The 15,467-nt window shown below is 35.0% G+C and overlaps 1 protein-coding gene across 4 annotated transcripts in view; it reads right to left on the bottom strand.

Annotated features, from left to right (window-relative positions):
- Positions 1 to 15,467, bottom strand: part of Uvrag (UV radiation resistance associated) — a 379,986-nt gene that overhangs the window by 141,999 nt on the left and 222,520 nt on the right. For all 4 annotated transcript variants that reach the window (XM_023716656.1, XM_023716655.1, XM_023716657.1 and 1 more), the window contains 3 exons: positions 3,948 to 4,032; positions 2,051 to 2,138; positions 621 to 681 (listed from right to left, as the gene is read on the bottom strand). In XM_023716656.1, coding sequence (XP_023572424.1) covers positions 621 to 681; positions 2,051 to 2,138; positions 3,948 to 4,032 — 234 coding nt within the window. The remainder of the gene's footprint in view (positions 1 to 620; positions 682 to 2,050; positions 2,139 to 3,947; positions 4,033 to 15,467) is intronic.

Genomic DNA, 15,467 nt, shown 5'->3' on the forward strand with positions numbered 1-15,467 from the left:
GTAAAGAAAATAGGAAAAAAAAATTTAAATGTAGCAATTAGTAGAAATCATATCCCATAGCATCTTTAATGTAAAAGAAGAGAGCTGACAATACAATAAATTAAACTTATGATAGTGGTAATGTCACAAAATTTAAATTTCAATTACTTTTCATGTTCGTAGGAAAATGACTGCAAATAATAGAGCTGAATAATGCTTGCTGTTTCTCTGCTTCTAACCACACACAAAACTTTTAATGAAGATCATACAAAAATGACACGGAAATTCTTAGTATTCTTAAGAATCTTACTCCTAGTTTTCTTTTTCTTTTTTTTTTTTTTTGTTTACACATGTGCATCTGGTTTATTTTACTTAGGTACTCCTAGTTTTCTTAATACACATTTAAGAACATTTTTAAAAAAAAATTTCAAACAGGAAGTTCAATAATTATTATTTTCATGATTAAACCAAATATTGTTTCACCTTCCTTCTGGAAATTTGACTGTATATACTTCTAAGTGGGACAAGACACAGTGTCCAGAAACCCTTTTGGTCAAAGTGCTAGGCAATCAACATTTCAAGATAACTCTAACCCCTTATATTGTTACATACCAAATCTTTAAAAGTAAGAAATAAAATACCTTGGAAGTCCTCAGAATTAGGCAATTTGACACTGCACACAAAGTAATCCTTATGCTCATTCTGCAAATTTAACCAAAGAATGAAATTAATTCTTTTCATATATGAAGCAAAAAAAGTCGAAATTGAATCTTAAAGCATTTTGAAGGTTAGTGTTGACTCAACACTGTCTTAGTCTCAAAATATTATCACAGTTGTTTAAGCTGGATGATGACTACACGATAATTTACTACATTATCTCTTGTATTTATGCATACTTGAAATTTTCTATAATAAAAACATTTTAAATATCACATCCAAAAAGCCATATAAAATTATCATAGAAATATCATAGAATATCATAGAAATAATTCATACTGAATAAGATTTTGTGAGCAAACTCAAATGTTGCTAACTTTCTTCTTAGAAAATTAATTTATTAAAACCATTTTCATTACCAAGAGAACCATAAAATTTAACAGATTCAGTTCTCTAAAAAAGAACCCTAATCAGTTTTATTTACATTTTACTTGTGGGGGTTGAGGAGATAGCTCGGTGATCTAAGGGTCTGCTTGGCAAGTGCTTGATCCCCAGTACCACATGCAGTGCTGGCCCTGAAACTAGGTATGGTGGTGCAGCCTATAATCCCAGCGCAGGAGAGGCTGAGACAGGAGGACCACCACAAGTCTGAGCTGCATAGCAAGACCCTGTACAAGTAAATAAATAAATGACTACATTTTACTTGTATTTATTTTAAGAAAGTAAGTTCAAAATGTAACATTCTGACAATTATCACAAGGAATATCTTAATGAATACCAATAAATACAAATTAATTAGCAACTTCATTTTTACTATTATTTTTAATGTATTTGGTTGTTACAGGGTCTCACTACACAGCTTGGACTCATAGTGACCCTGCTATTTTCAGCTTCCCCAGTGCAGGGAATACAGGATTACCAGATAACCAACTCAGGCCAGCTCAGCCTGCCCCAGGGGTGGGGCTGCTGTGGCATGTGATGCCAGGGATTGAACCAGTGGTCCTGCGCTTGCCTAAGCAGGCATTTTAGTCTGCTGAGCTATCTCATTGGCCCCCAGCAACTTCATTTTTAAAGCAGTTCACATGCACGTGCAGGTATGTGTCAGAAACAGTAGTAGTAAATAATATGGTTCAGTAAACAAATTCTACAGAAACCACAAACAATTTAGTATTATTTCTGATGATAAGTCATCCCATCACTAAATAGAATAAAAAATAATCAAACTGTGGAACCTAATGCCAACTCAGTCTCAAACTATATTTCAAATAGATAAAAGCTCCTGATTCGATTATGACAAAACACATGATTAAAACTGGAGCAATGAGATTTTTTTTTTTTTTTTCCATTGAGAAGAAATTTCAAATGGAAATCATCTTGGCAAAAGAAAAATCTTTTAAGAAAAATTGAAACTTACCAAATCAATAGGGTAAATGTAGGAAAGCTCTGATAGTAATTGCCTGCAACGAATTGTCAACTGGGCATTAGTCTTCAGAAAGAGTTCTCTAATGAAGAAAGGAAAAAAAAATTATTTTTAAAATGTCTGTTCTTTCTAATATTTATTTCCACATAATTTATGCAGAGGAAGATAAAATAATCAGAGATCACAGGAACTCAGACATAGAGCTAAGATATAATAGCTACCATGAGTCCTGGTTTATCCAAATATGTAAAGAACATTCACTGTGCACCTACCAAGATATATTTAGAGCATTACAGATAGCTTTATTCAATTATTATAACTATCCTAGATTGCTATTATTCTCTTAGTTATTTGTGCTCTCTGGAGATGATATCTCTGGCTACATAGTTGAGGCTGACTTAGAACTTATGACCCTCCTGATTCAGGTCCCTAAATGCTGAGACTAGAGGAGTGTACCACCACACTTGGGTAACGAATAAGATTTCAAGAGGTGGAGTAAACTGGGCAAAGTTTCATAGCCATTACTTAGAGACCACTTGATTTCAGCAAAAATCTATATAGTACTTCTTTAAAAAGACTATTCCATTCACAAACATATGTCATAGCTAACTGGAAAAATAAGAAGCTGGCCTTCAATTTTCAGTCTTCCTGCATTAGCCTCCTAAATACTGAGATTACAGGCCTGTGTCACTATGCTGTGTGGGAGGCACAATAACTCCAGGCTTCCAATCCTATTGCACGTGGGTTTCCGGGTTCCTCCTCCCCTACCTCTGCAGAGCTAGGTTCCTAGTTCTTACCCCACCTATTTCCCATAAGTCTCCCACTATGCCCAGGAGGTGGGACTTCCTGTCATAGCCCGGTTGCCCAGTTACTCGCGCCTTTTACCTGCCAATGTCATTTCCCTATGCCTCCACTATATAGACCCAGCACCTCCCCTAAATAAATGAGACTTGATCAGAATCCTGTCCTGTCTCCATTTCTCATGTCTCCTGTCCTTTGTCCCCTCCTCAATTCCCCGCTCCTCTCCCAGGTGACCTTCATTGACTGACCCGCTGGTTCGGGACAATGCTGGATAGGTCTAATATTCTTAAATATTCAATTAGTAAGATTTCTCAGAAAAAAATGCAACCTGGGGGAATTTTCAGGAAGATGAATGAAGAACCAAAAAACTACAGAGGTGACAACGAAGTAAGCGTGTGCTAGGAAAAGTAGAGAAAAACTATTAACATCAGACTATGTTGGGGAGTAACTAAAATTAACCATAGCTGTATAATGCCAATTTACTGAAGGTTATTTGAAAAGTGAACTGAAAAATGACTATGTTAAGATGAGAAAAATGTGCTATAAATACTATTTTAAGAGGAGAGGTCTGAGAACAACATGGAAGCTACATGGTAGAAGTTGGAGAGACTTTCTAGTACTGTTGAGGTAATCCAAGTGAGCTATCAAGAAGCTGAGTCAATCAGAAGAAACTGTTGAAGAAAAAAATCGTAAGCTCAACTGTATTCAAAGACAGGATGAGAAGGTTAATATATTAAGCTCTGGTGCTGTAGACTAAAAAAACGAGAACAGTGTGTGTGATTCTGATTATGATTACATCCTAGCAGCTCTCATAACTGCCTCTACTACAGAACATGACACAGAGTAGGCGCTTAAATATTAATGAAACAAATGAATCAGTATTGAGGAATACAGACTATAAATTAATACTAGCAATTTTCAAAGAATGCTACTTTGTTTTGTTTTGGGGGTTGAGAATCAAACTCAGCCTTGTACACACTAAGGAAAGCATTTTATCTCTGAGTGATATCATCAGCTCAAGGCTGTCATTTTTCCAAAGCTATCCTCACAGTAAATTAAACACAGCAGTTACGCTCCATGTTGCATTTACCTTTTTGCAGTGCACTCTTTCCTCAACTCATTTAGGGCTTCCTTCTGGAGCTGAAGCTTGAAGTGCTCAGATGAAAATGTGCTTCCTGGAAAGAAAATTGGAAGGAGACAATTCGAGACACTGCAGACAGGTGTGTCCAGTCACAACTAACCAGGCACAGCCCAGTCCCCTGACTGTGAGAAGAGAATAAAAAAGAGAAAGTAAAGTGTGTCAAGCATAGAGGTCTTACAGAGGAGAACAGACTTCCCTATCACTTCCATTTTCACACAAGTCCAGACTCGACAGGCAGCTAAGACTTTTTGCCCATATGTTTCCGAACAAGAAATCTTGAAGAGATCGCAAATTTCAGACATTTAAAAAATTAAGTGGTTAATTTCTTTGCAACCACAAAGGCTATATAACATCACTGAAAACACAATATATAGGATAGGAAACATTACTTGCACTTTGATTATAATACAGTTCATAAGTACATTTTTATGAACTCTCATCTTGTTCACAAATGTTAAGTAGTTTAGTGAAAATCATAGGCTATAGGAAATGTATATTCTGACTTTTCTGTATTATGTCATAAGCATTTTTACATGTTGACAGATTGAAGTTATGGCTGTATAAAATTTAAGTTCATAATGTGAATTATAAGAATATTCCATTTTTATTTGATATCCTCATATCCCAGTCCCATTATATAATATTTAATTTCCTTTAGATGTTTGCTTTAGAATTTTAAAAATTAATATTTGTGATTATACGCCTGAATTTTGTGTTTATGTCAATTTCTGGAACCTACATTTTTGTGATAATATATTTTTTACTGTAAATATTCTCTGAAGAAATGACAGCTTCTTACATTCTTGATGATTTAGGCCTGAAGACAACTCTATAGAGGCCCACAAGCACACAGAAAAAGGCTTAGATCCTAACATAGTTAATTTTTTAAATTCTTTGGCACAGCCTTTACAAAAGTAGGTTAATTGTCCAGCATACACAGCTCAAGCCTTAGCACAAAACTTCCAAATCTAACATTTATTAACATACTTCTAAGCATATTTCTCTCTTAATTGTCTGATTTTAATCAAGTAGCACCAATTATCTCCTGTAACCCCTAATATGATTCCTCCCAAATCCTTACCTTAATGATTCTATAAGATATGTAGGGTGACACCCACAACCTACATACTGGCACTGAAAAGTATGTGAATTCTTCTACCACTATAGAAATCTGCAATATTATTCTTCACCACAGATAAGTTAGGCTGTCTCAAGTTAACAGTGCTGGCAAAACCACAAGTAGGGATACACAACAGATCTAGGCTTTGAAATACAAAGATTCCCCTCCTCTCCTCAGTTCTGAATACTTTGAAAACATGTTATTATATGATGGAAGAAAAAAAATCCTGACAATGTACTAGAAGGAAAAACTAAATTTAAAATAAATCCTAAACAGCTAACAAACAGGGTGAAACATTAACCAATGGTAAATCTGGATGAAGAAGGTAAGTGCTTTTTTGTATTTTTTTTAATTGCAGCTCTTCTATAAGTCTGCAGTAATTTCCAAATAAAAAGTTAAAGAACAGGTCTAAATCCAGAAAGAGGTCTTGTATAAGGCTATGATTTTCTACAGGCTTAGACATCATATTGGTACCTTGTCTCCAAAACATGTACGGTTAAATATCTACCAAAGGGAATAAAGTTTATTTGTTTTAGGGGTGGGCTTGGAATAAAACTGAGTGAGTTGGAGTCAGAAAGCTAAGAACAAAGTATTTCAAGATACCTCAGAAAACTCAACCTAAATTCTACAAGTCATTTCACAAGAAGCAATAATTTTGTAGGAATGATGTATTCAACCTCTACCTCTGCAGAGGGTATTCAAATTATATACTACCTGCCTGAAATATTATATGACTGGTGTTATGTCCTAAGGCTATCATATTTAAAAGCAAAGATGTTAATCTTAAAGATATAATCTTTAAGACCATGTATATATTCTGCTTCTCATCCAAAATTTCCCCTGTATTTAACATTGATTTATGTCTTCTGCTGAATCAACAATCTTTCCTATTATGGCTGCAAAATAATATTCCAACCCCTGTACTTCCTCCATATTTATCAGTCATCACTCAGTATACTTCTCTAAGCAAGATCCATCCCTTAACTATCAATTAACTGGTGTGGAATCATGGATTAGTTTTTTTTCAATGATTTACAATTCACTGATGCACATAATTATTTTGATGTTCGAGTGGCCTCAGATTTAGCCAGGGGGGCTATGTCCACCTTAGCTCTAGTGTCCTTGCAACACACACACTACCATTAAGTTACTGAAATATTACATTGTCATTTCAAACTTTGCAGGATCTGTAGTAATGTTTCCTATTATTCCTGAGAGTCATAACTTGTGTTTTTTCTCTTTTTACTTGGTCGGCTGGCTAGAGGTTTATTAATTATGGTGATCTTTTCAAAAAATTATCTTTTGGTTTCATTGATACTGTCCAGTCTTACCCTGTCTTGAAATTCACTGATTTTTACCCATTACCATTTCCTTCTGTTTAACATGGCATTTTGTTATGGTACCAACTTTGAATGACTAGGTATTTACCCCTCCTCCTACCTCTTCTGCTCCTGAGAGAGGGGCTCACTACATAGTTCAGGTTGGCCTTGAACTCATTGTGACCTTCAGCCTTACAAGTACTGGGCTCACAGGTGTGTGCCACCATGCCTGGCTTTTTTTAATATAAGCATCAAATGCTACACAAATTCCATCCCAGCTTGTAACTTTTCAAACGTTCATATATTTTCATTTTCATTTAGTTCAAAGTATCTTTTTCTACCTTGGGCTGATATTTCTCCTTTGACCCATACCTCGACTGTACAAGTTCAAAAGACCTGGAATTTTTCAGATCTTTCAACTACTGATTTTTATTTCCCCTTCTGGTGAAAGAACAGTGTTCACTTTTGCTGCACATATACTAAAACTAGAGAAAGAAAACTTGCTTTTTTTCTTCTGTATTTAGGACAGGGTCTACAGAGTCTACAGAGTCTCACTACATAGATCAGACTTGTAGTGATTCTGTTTTCAACCTCCCAAGTGCTGGGATCACAGGCACGCGCCACCATGCCCAGTCTCAATCACAGTCTCAGTGCACCCTGCAGGCAGGGCCAGCACACCACGCTGGGGATTGAACCCGGCCGCTGAGCTCTGCCTAAGAAGGCGCTTTAGTCCGCTGAGCTATGAAGCCAGCCCAAGAACATCTGGTTTCTACGATTTTATTTTATATTTTTTTGATAAATAGAACCAAACATGGCTTATCTAACTGTATTTTAAAATATAAAGTACATTCTGCTAGCATTCAGGAAATGGTGTACCACTGTTAAGTAAGCTGTGACATAATGTCTTTTTTCTTGCTGATTTTCTCTCTACTCATTCTCTCAATTGCTGAGGTGAGTGTTCCAGTTTCCAAATACAGTAGTGCAATCTGGTTATTTCTCTTCTAGCCACAAGTGTTTTTTTAAATTTTGCCATACTGAGGATTGAAATGAGGGCCTAAAAATGCTAGGCAAGTGCTCTACCCTTGAGCTACATCACTAATTCTTTTTTATTTTGAGACAGAAGATCACTAAATTGCCCAAGTTGGGCTTGAACTTGAAATCCTCTTGCCTCAACTTTCTCAGTATCTGGGATTATAGGTACGCACCAACCATGCCTGGTTTTCCAAGTTTTTATGTGTCCCTTGGGAAAGCAAGGGTTTACAGCTCTCTCCTCAGGGTGTTAGAAGGATTTTATACTTTTTGTGCAAGAGACAACACCTTTCCTCTCTCAGTCTTTCATATAAACATCCAGTCGAGGTCCACAGAGAAGCTGCAGGGAGATGTGAACTGCCTTACAATTGCTATGATTTCACACTACCTTGTACTTGACCATTACTGATTTGTTAAAAGCTTTAGTTAATTATTTTATCTTCTTAAACAGCAGCAACAACTTCTTCCCTTCTCTGCCAGTGGTAATCTGTACTCACAAACTTTTCTTTCTTTGTGCCTGTTTCCCTCACATGGTGAGCGACTTACTGGCCCTGATCTGTGATGGACTCATAGAAAGTTATGACTCTGTACTTAGGCAACTTCTTTAGGGTAGACATAAAACTTTTACCAGTTTTCTTTAGTCCAGAGTCAAGTTTATGAGCATTATTTTTTAAAAAGCTCTTTTCTGTTCTTTGTATTTTTCTGTTTCTTGTGGGTCAGCTATTCTATTTGTATAGTTTAAATATCTGATGACCCTTAGCTCTACTTTCAAATCCATGAATAAATGATTAGATTGATTAGTACAGACAACTGGTATAGGTTTCTTTTGAAGCTGTAAAGATTTATTTACATAAGAGGCCTCATTCCTCAGTGCCAGCTTGGTATAAGTGAGTAGGTCCTGTTAACAATTAGGCTTTCCTCAGAGTACGTATGCTGGGAGAAGGTAGTACCTTTATTTTTAAACTAGTGCAACTTTCAAATAAAGAGAACTTTACTTTGGGATTGTGTTATTATAGGGCATTTCACTTTAGGTCTTTCTACCACATCAGACACGTAGCACATGGGATCTAACCAGGTCAAGAATCCATATATTTAGAAATGAGCTAAAGGAAACACAGGGAGTTACTCCAGATAAACAGAAAAAAAAAGAACAAGCCAGTAGGCCCACCTACCCTGATTAGTGCCCCAGTTACTGATATCTATACCTGGTAATTCCAAGATTTAGGCCTCTGAAAGCTTGCTTTATCAGGAACTTCTTTTTTTTTGCGGAACCGGGGATTGAACTCAGGCCCTTGCGCTTGCCAGGGAAGTGCTTAGTCCACTGAGCCATCTCCCCGGCACCCCCCCTCTTTTTTTTTTTTATCAGGAACTTCTTGCAGCGTTTCCTGTTTCCATTTTAGGCTACAGTTTTTCTCTACTCTAGTAATTCATCTAAGCAATACTATCTAGTCTATGTCTCTCAGAACTATGTCAAAATTTTTACTATTCAGATATCTGCCTTATGTTTTCACCATTGCTGTGGATTTATTTTTTTGCTTTTGTTTTTATTTTGAGACAGACAGGGTTTTGCTAAATCATCAAGTTCTCCTGCCTGGTCTTCAACTTGCACAGTCCTCCTGTCAGCCTCCCAGAGCACTTGGATTATAGGCTTGCATCACCACAACCAACCACCATGGACTTATTGTTTATGCATGTATCTTTACTGTCATATCAATGGGGAATGGGGGAGTAAATGCTTGGCTTGTCATTGTTCCAAAATATTGGTCCTGTTAGGCCTATTCCAGTATGTTAACAAAGATGGCCCCACTGTTCAGCAAGTATGCAGGGCAGGAGCTATATCATTAATAATCAAATGTCTATGCTGGCTTCTAAAAAATCTAATAAGTAAGAATATGAATCTTGCTTCCACCAACAAAATAAATTGCAGACTCGTTAGACTTTCTCAAACCAGGTTTGGTCTCAGATTGGCTAAGGCCAGCTTCTTTCAAAGTTACAGATGAAAACCAAAAAACTGTCACTTTTAGGGGTTTTCCACATCAAGTCAGATAACCAAAAACCTATAGACTTGGATTACTTTAGCTTATCTCCTGGCTGAAATGCCTTTTCTATAATATGATTTCTAATGCTGTGCAGAGCATCAAGGGTTAATATACTTTGTGTAACTTGTGTAAAATTGCACTTAACGGTATATACTTCACTACATTTAATACCTTGTACATGAGAAATTACACACTATTAGTAGTCAAATTTATCATCTATCTCTTGACCCTATGTCTTCTTTCTTCCCTTCACATTCCCAATCTTGGATTTTAATTATGTACTATTTAGATTACTAAAATAACTTCTTAATAAGGAATTCTATACCCTCAACTAGAGAATCAAAGTAAAGTTACTACAACATACATCTAATATACAGTCTGCATTTCATTAATCAAATAGTCCTATCTACTCTTATCTTCGAGAAATTTATATGTAATTTTAATACTTCTCCAAACCGTTCAGTAAAACGTTCAAATGAATCCTTAGTTGAAGAAATTCCTTAACTGGAATGACTTGCAATTCACTGATCTACTTCTAAGTCTCTTCCTAGGTTCTAATTTTCATATGTGTGTCATCTGTATTCTTAGAACTCCCTCCACATAACTGTCATTATTTTCACACCTGTCACTAGAGCCTGCTTTCCGCTGAAGTGTCCCATAAATGAACTCATGAAGGTACACACACACACACACACACACACATAAGTGCTCATGCCATTTCTCCTTACATGCATCATGGTCTCCTTTTATGTTGAACCATCTAAACATATGTAGTTTTGTAAATGCCACTTCCAGTGCTTTGGGAGAGTAAGTGGGAAAAATTATGACAAAGTAAAATATAATTCTGTCAAGTGACAGGTTTCTTTACAACTATACATTTTTTCATGTATTTCTTTACATCTATACTTTTAACCAAAGGAGAGTAAAATGTTCTCACTACATAGATCAGACTTGACACCCTGTCTTACAACTCAACTAAGATATTAGTAGAGTAAATCGCTGTAAACATATGGAAATGTAAGCATTTTTTAAAAATTGGAATCTGAAATTTGCTTAGGCCCCATATATCCTCCCTGTATTCCTCCAGCCACAAGGTACTTGACTTTTACTGCTTTTCAAAAGCTGCTTTGAATGCCCATTGCTAAAAGTTGAAAAATATTAATAGTGAAAATCCTAAGAAAAAATTATTCTCAGGTCCAGACATTTTTGAAAGGTAGATAATAATAAACGTGAAGGAAGTCTGCTTAGGAATTTCTGTAAGATAGCTGTTTAAAAATTAAACCCATACAGACTGGCTGGGCATGGTGACACATGCCTGTAATTCCATTGCTCCGAAGGCTGAAGCAGGATGATTGCTGTGAGGCCAACCTGGGCTACAAAGAGAGTTCAAGGCCAGCCTGAACTGCATAGCAAAACACTGTCTGAAAAAGATGAAACAAACAAACAAAAAACCAGACAGGCTAATACATTAAAATTCTGCAATCATTTCTAACATGTTGAGTTAAAAAACTGTGAACTAACTACACACAAAGGTCATCTGAATTACACAAATTTCTTGGGAAAACACAATAAAAAGTATCATAATTGATAATTTCATAGAAAAGCATTACTTGTTTTGGTAAGAATCCTTTCCTTACTGAAACTACAAAGAGGAATTTATTTACCCAAAGCTGTACAATGAAACCTAACATACTTGACTTACACACATTATGTCATCAAAGGAAATGTGTCTGTTTTTGTTCTTGCTTACCAAAGGGAACTAAAGTACCTAAGCAAAGAGTTTGGCTCTTTAGAGATTCTAAAAGGTTATCTCTACCAAATAACCTTTCAGTTAATAGATCACAACTGTAAATACACTTGGGTCAGATAGTTTTTTCTGGGGGAGCTCCCTTTATTGCTTGGAAATGTATTGTTATTAGCAGATTCTGAGTACAAAAGGGATTCTCACAAAAGGTAAACAGATCCCATCGTTTCTTCCTACCCTACCCTTATGAGATAAACATAATCTCAGAGCTGGAAGATATTATTCTAATTGTATAATGCAGAATTTTGTTTTGTTTTGTTTCTGAAGAGGAAGTACAGCAATCCCCAAAGGTTGAATGACTCCTCTAAAAACAAAATGAGAAAATCACAAACTTTTAATCCAGATTCTTTAATTTCTTAGAATGCTAACAAATCAAAGCACTCTCCGGGAAAATTTACTTCAACTGTCCTATAATGAAAAGGAAGATCACAGAACAAAGTTCTTTAGATATTGGCCCACAGGTCAAATGAAAACACAGCAAACTGTGAGTTTACATTTAGGACATATGCTAGAGAAAGCCTCAGTGATATTCTGTTTAATGGAGAAAGAGGCTTTGGAGTCAAAGAAATTTGTATTTGAACTTGGATCTATCACTTAACTGTGACCTTGAGAAATGTCTCTGAGCCACACTTTTCCTCATTTGGGAAAAGGGAATAAAAATTCTCTCTCAGGACTACTTATCATTTGTTAAAATAGAATAAAACATCTTAGTATTTTAAGAAACAAATAAAAAAAAGAATCAAATAATATGCCATAACTAAAATATCTCATGATACAAGGTTTCAATTTTACAGAATTTATGAGGGACTCAAATCATTGCTCTTTGCAAGGTTTTAGGTGATATGGAATAGTGGGGGGAAAAAGCATAGAATTTGGAGCCAAAATATTTGAGTCTGCACAGCATTTCCTCCAATTTTCTTTGTATTCCTAGACAAGTCACTTACCTCATAGTACCTCAAGTATAAAATGAAAGTAACCATATTTGCCCTTATTTAGCTTTCAGGAATGTTCTGGGGATCAAATAGGATAATCTGTAAAAACACTTTCTAACTATAAAGTTATACACAGACATTGTTCTTACTATCATGAAACTATAAACAAGTAATAAAAGTAGTTTCCTCATACAAAGATTGGAGAATTTTGCTTTATTAAATCAATACCACTTTCTGGGAGCCCTGAAGTATTCTTGGATTTTTATCAACATTTGTTCATAAAGACCTAAATTCTACTGAAAACATTTCCTTAAGAACAATCCTTCATATTGTGTGTGTGTGGTTTTTTTTAAACCAAATTTCCAACATACTCACTTTGACAGTGTTGCTTCTCTTTTTGAACAATTTTTCTGACTTAGGGGTTAAGTTTGGACAGCAAGTCCTCTAAAACAATAGATGTAGTTATTAGGAAGGTACCTTGGCTTGACATGCTAATGAGGGAAGTCTTTTACTAAACATCATAAATTAAACTACTAATATCTTCCAGAAGTGAAAACATATACATTAACAAATGTTAATGCTGAAAAGATCAGCTCATGACCCAGCTGGAGCTGCTGCAGACTACAAGTTGAGAACCACTACATTTGAGGCATAGGAAGGGAAAAGCCAAGGGGTGTGGAGTAATAAGACCCTTAGGAGTTATCCGGCTACTCAGCAAGTTAGCAGCATGGGTAGAAATTATCTATATTGTCTCTTTCCAAAAAATCACCCTGGAGTAATGATTTTTATAAACAAAACTATAAAATATATCACAGGCACCTGGTTTCTTCCTAATGTTTATACAAATTAATTCCTATGGCACCATTATAAGCTGTATTACACTAAGGACACAGCTGTCCTTACTGAACAGATGTGTAAAAAAGTACAGAAGTTAAATAATTCCTTTACTGTCATTGAGAAGAACCAGTACCAAAGTCAAGGCTATCATATATTATTGACTTTGTATCTTAACTGAGTTCTTGGGCTCAGAACCAAGTGCCTAAGTAATAAAATAGGTATGTCTCTGGTTATAAAATACAAGCTTCATGAAGAACAGGGGTTCCCCAAAAGTAGATTGGTACCTAGTAGTACATAAATTTGGTTAACTGTATTTAGCTACTTTTTTTTCTCACGCCACAATATTGATTACCACAGACTACAGAGACTCCGAATAGCTATGGAGTGAAGCCAACAGCAGCACACTTCTTTGCACTTATTGAGAGATCCGAATCTAAACCAACACTAGATTCTAATGTTCTAAAGATTTTAGTACTTCAGGGAAATAAAAATGAATTCTTATCTCAAAAAGGTATATAGAAACTGGGAATATAGTTCAGTGGTAGAGTGCATGCTTAGTAATTAAGTGAAAGCATGAATGCAGATGAGTCAACTGATTACTGGATAAATCAAATGTGCTATATCGATATAATTGAACATTTTATTTGGCAGGAGAAAAGGTTAGTAATGATACATGCTACAACATGGCTGACCTTTGAAAATATGCTAAACAAAAGAACTTGGTCATAAAAGACCACATATTATGATTCAGTTGATATGAAATATCCAGAATAGGCAAATCTAGAGACCAAAAGAAGGTGAGTGGTTGCTTAGGACTAGGGAGAGAAGGATTTACAACGATGGCTAGTACTCATGAGTTTTCTTTCAGACAGATTTAGCAGAAATACTTTTTCTTTTCTTTCTTTTTTTCTTTTTTCTTTTTTTTTTTTTTTGCAGAACCAGGGATTGAACTCAGGCCCTTGCGCTTGCCAGGCAAGTGCTTATTCCACTGAGCCATCCCCCCAGCCCCAGCAGAAATACTTTTACAATCATTGCAAAACCAATGCTGTGAATAAAAAAGACTGAGCTATACCCACTTTAAAATGGTGAATTTATATATGAATTACATCTTCATCTGTTTTTAAAACTTTCTGTACTGTTGCTATCTTTATACTGTGCCTAAATTTAAAATATCCTTAAATTAACTACAATTTAATTATTTGATTATAATGTCCCTAAATGATAATATAATCACAGCAAGAGCTGCAGCTGTGGGGCCATTAGCACCTGCTAACAGTAACATTAACAATATTAACAGCCGCTTATCTGTTTATGAGACTTGTAGTGAATTTTCCTTTGAACATAATGAAATAAAAATTAGTATTACTTTAAAAATCACTTGTATATCTACACTTAACAAAAGAAAATAAAATTTAAAGGTATTTACAATAGTACTATAAAACATCAAAAGTTCAAAATAAATTCAATTTATCATGGAAAAAATCTACACAACTAACCATTATTTCATTTTAACAGTGTTTTTGCAAAGAAGATCTAATAAACAAAGGCACACGCCATGTTCTTGGGATGGAAGACTATTCTGTAACGATTCTACGTATATATGTTCATGTACTTCCATCAAAATCCTGGTTAGGCTCTCTCTAATTTGTATAAATTATGAAAATGCAAAGGAATAAAATAAGGAGATTTTGAAGTAAATCAGTATTAACAAATATCAAGACTACTTATAAAATGAGGAAAATTAAAAGTGTGATAATGCTAGAAAAACAGCAAAGGAGCAAAACAGAGGGCCCTTCACAGACTGACATAGATATATGGTCAACTAATTTACTTATTTTATTTTTTATGCTTTTTTTTTTTGATCAACTAATTTACGACAAAAGTGAAACGTCAGTGCAATGGAGAAAACATGATTGTCAATAAGTAGTGCTGAGCAATTAATTAATCTGTATAAAAATTTTTTTGATTCAAATTACATTCAGATAAACTCCAGATAAATCAAGGATTAAATGTAAAACATCAGTAGAACATTGAAAAGAAAATATAGAATGCCTTTTTGATCTTAAAGCAGATAAATATTTCTTAAAACTACACACACACACAAAGTCTCAAGTATAAAGGATTGATAAAATGGAACTTCTTCCCATTTAAAGTTATCAAAGCATGAATCAGGAAGCCACAGAATAGATGAATGTATTTTTAATGTATTTGCCAAGCAGTTCCTTAAAATAAGTTAAACCAAATAATGTAAAAATAGGCTAAGGTTTCACCTGATAAGTCACAGAAGAGTGAATTAGTACAAAACATAAACTTATTAATCTTTAGGAAAAATAAAAATTACAACTACAAGAGGGCACTATACCATACCTACCAATAAAACTAATACAAA

This window comes from Octodon degus, unplaced genomic scaffold (genome assembly GCF_000260255.1).
Source record: "Octodon degus isolate 3935 unplaced genomic scaffold, OctDeg1.0 scaffold00049, whole genome shotgun sequence".
Lineage (NCBI taxonomy): Eukaryota > Metazoa > Chordata > Mammalia > Rodentia > Octodontidae > Octodon > Octodon degus.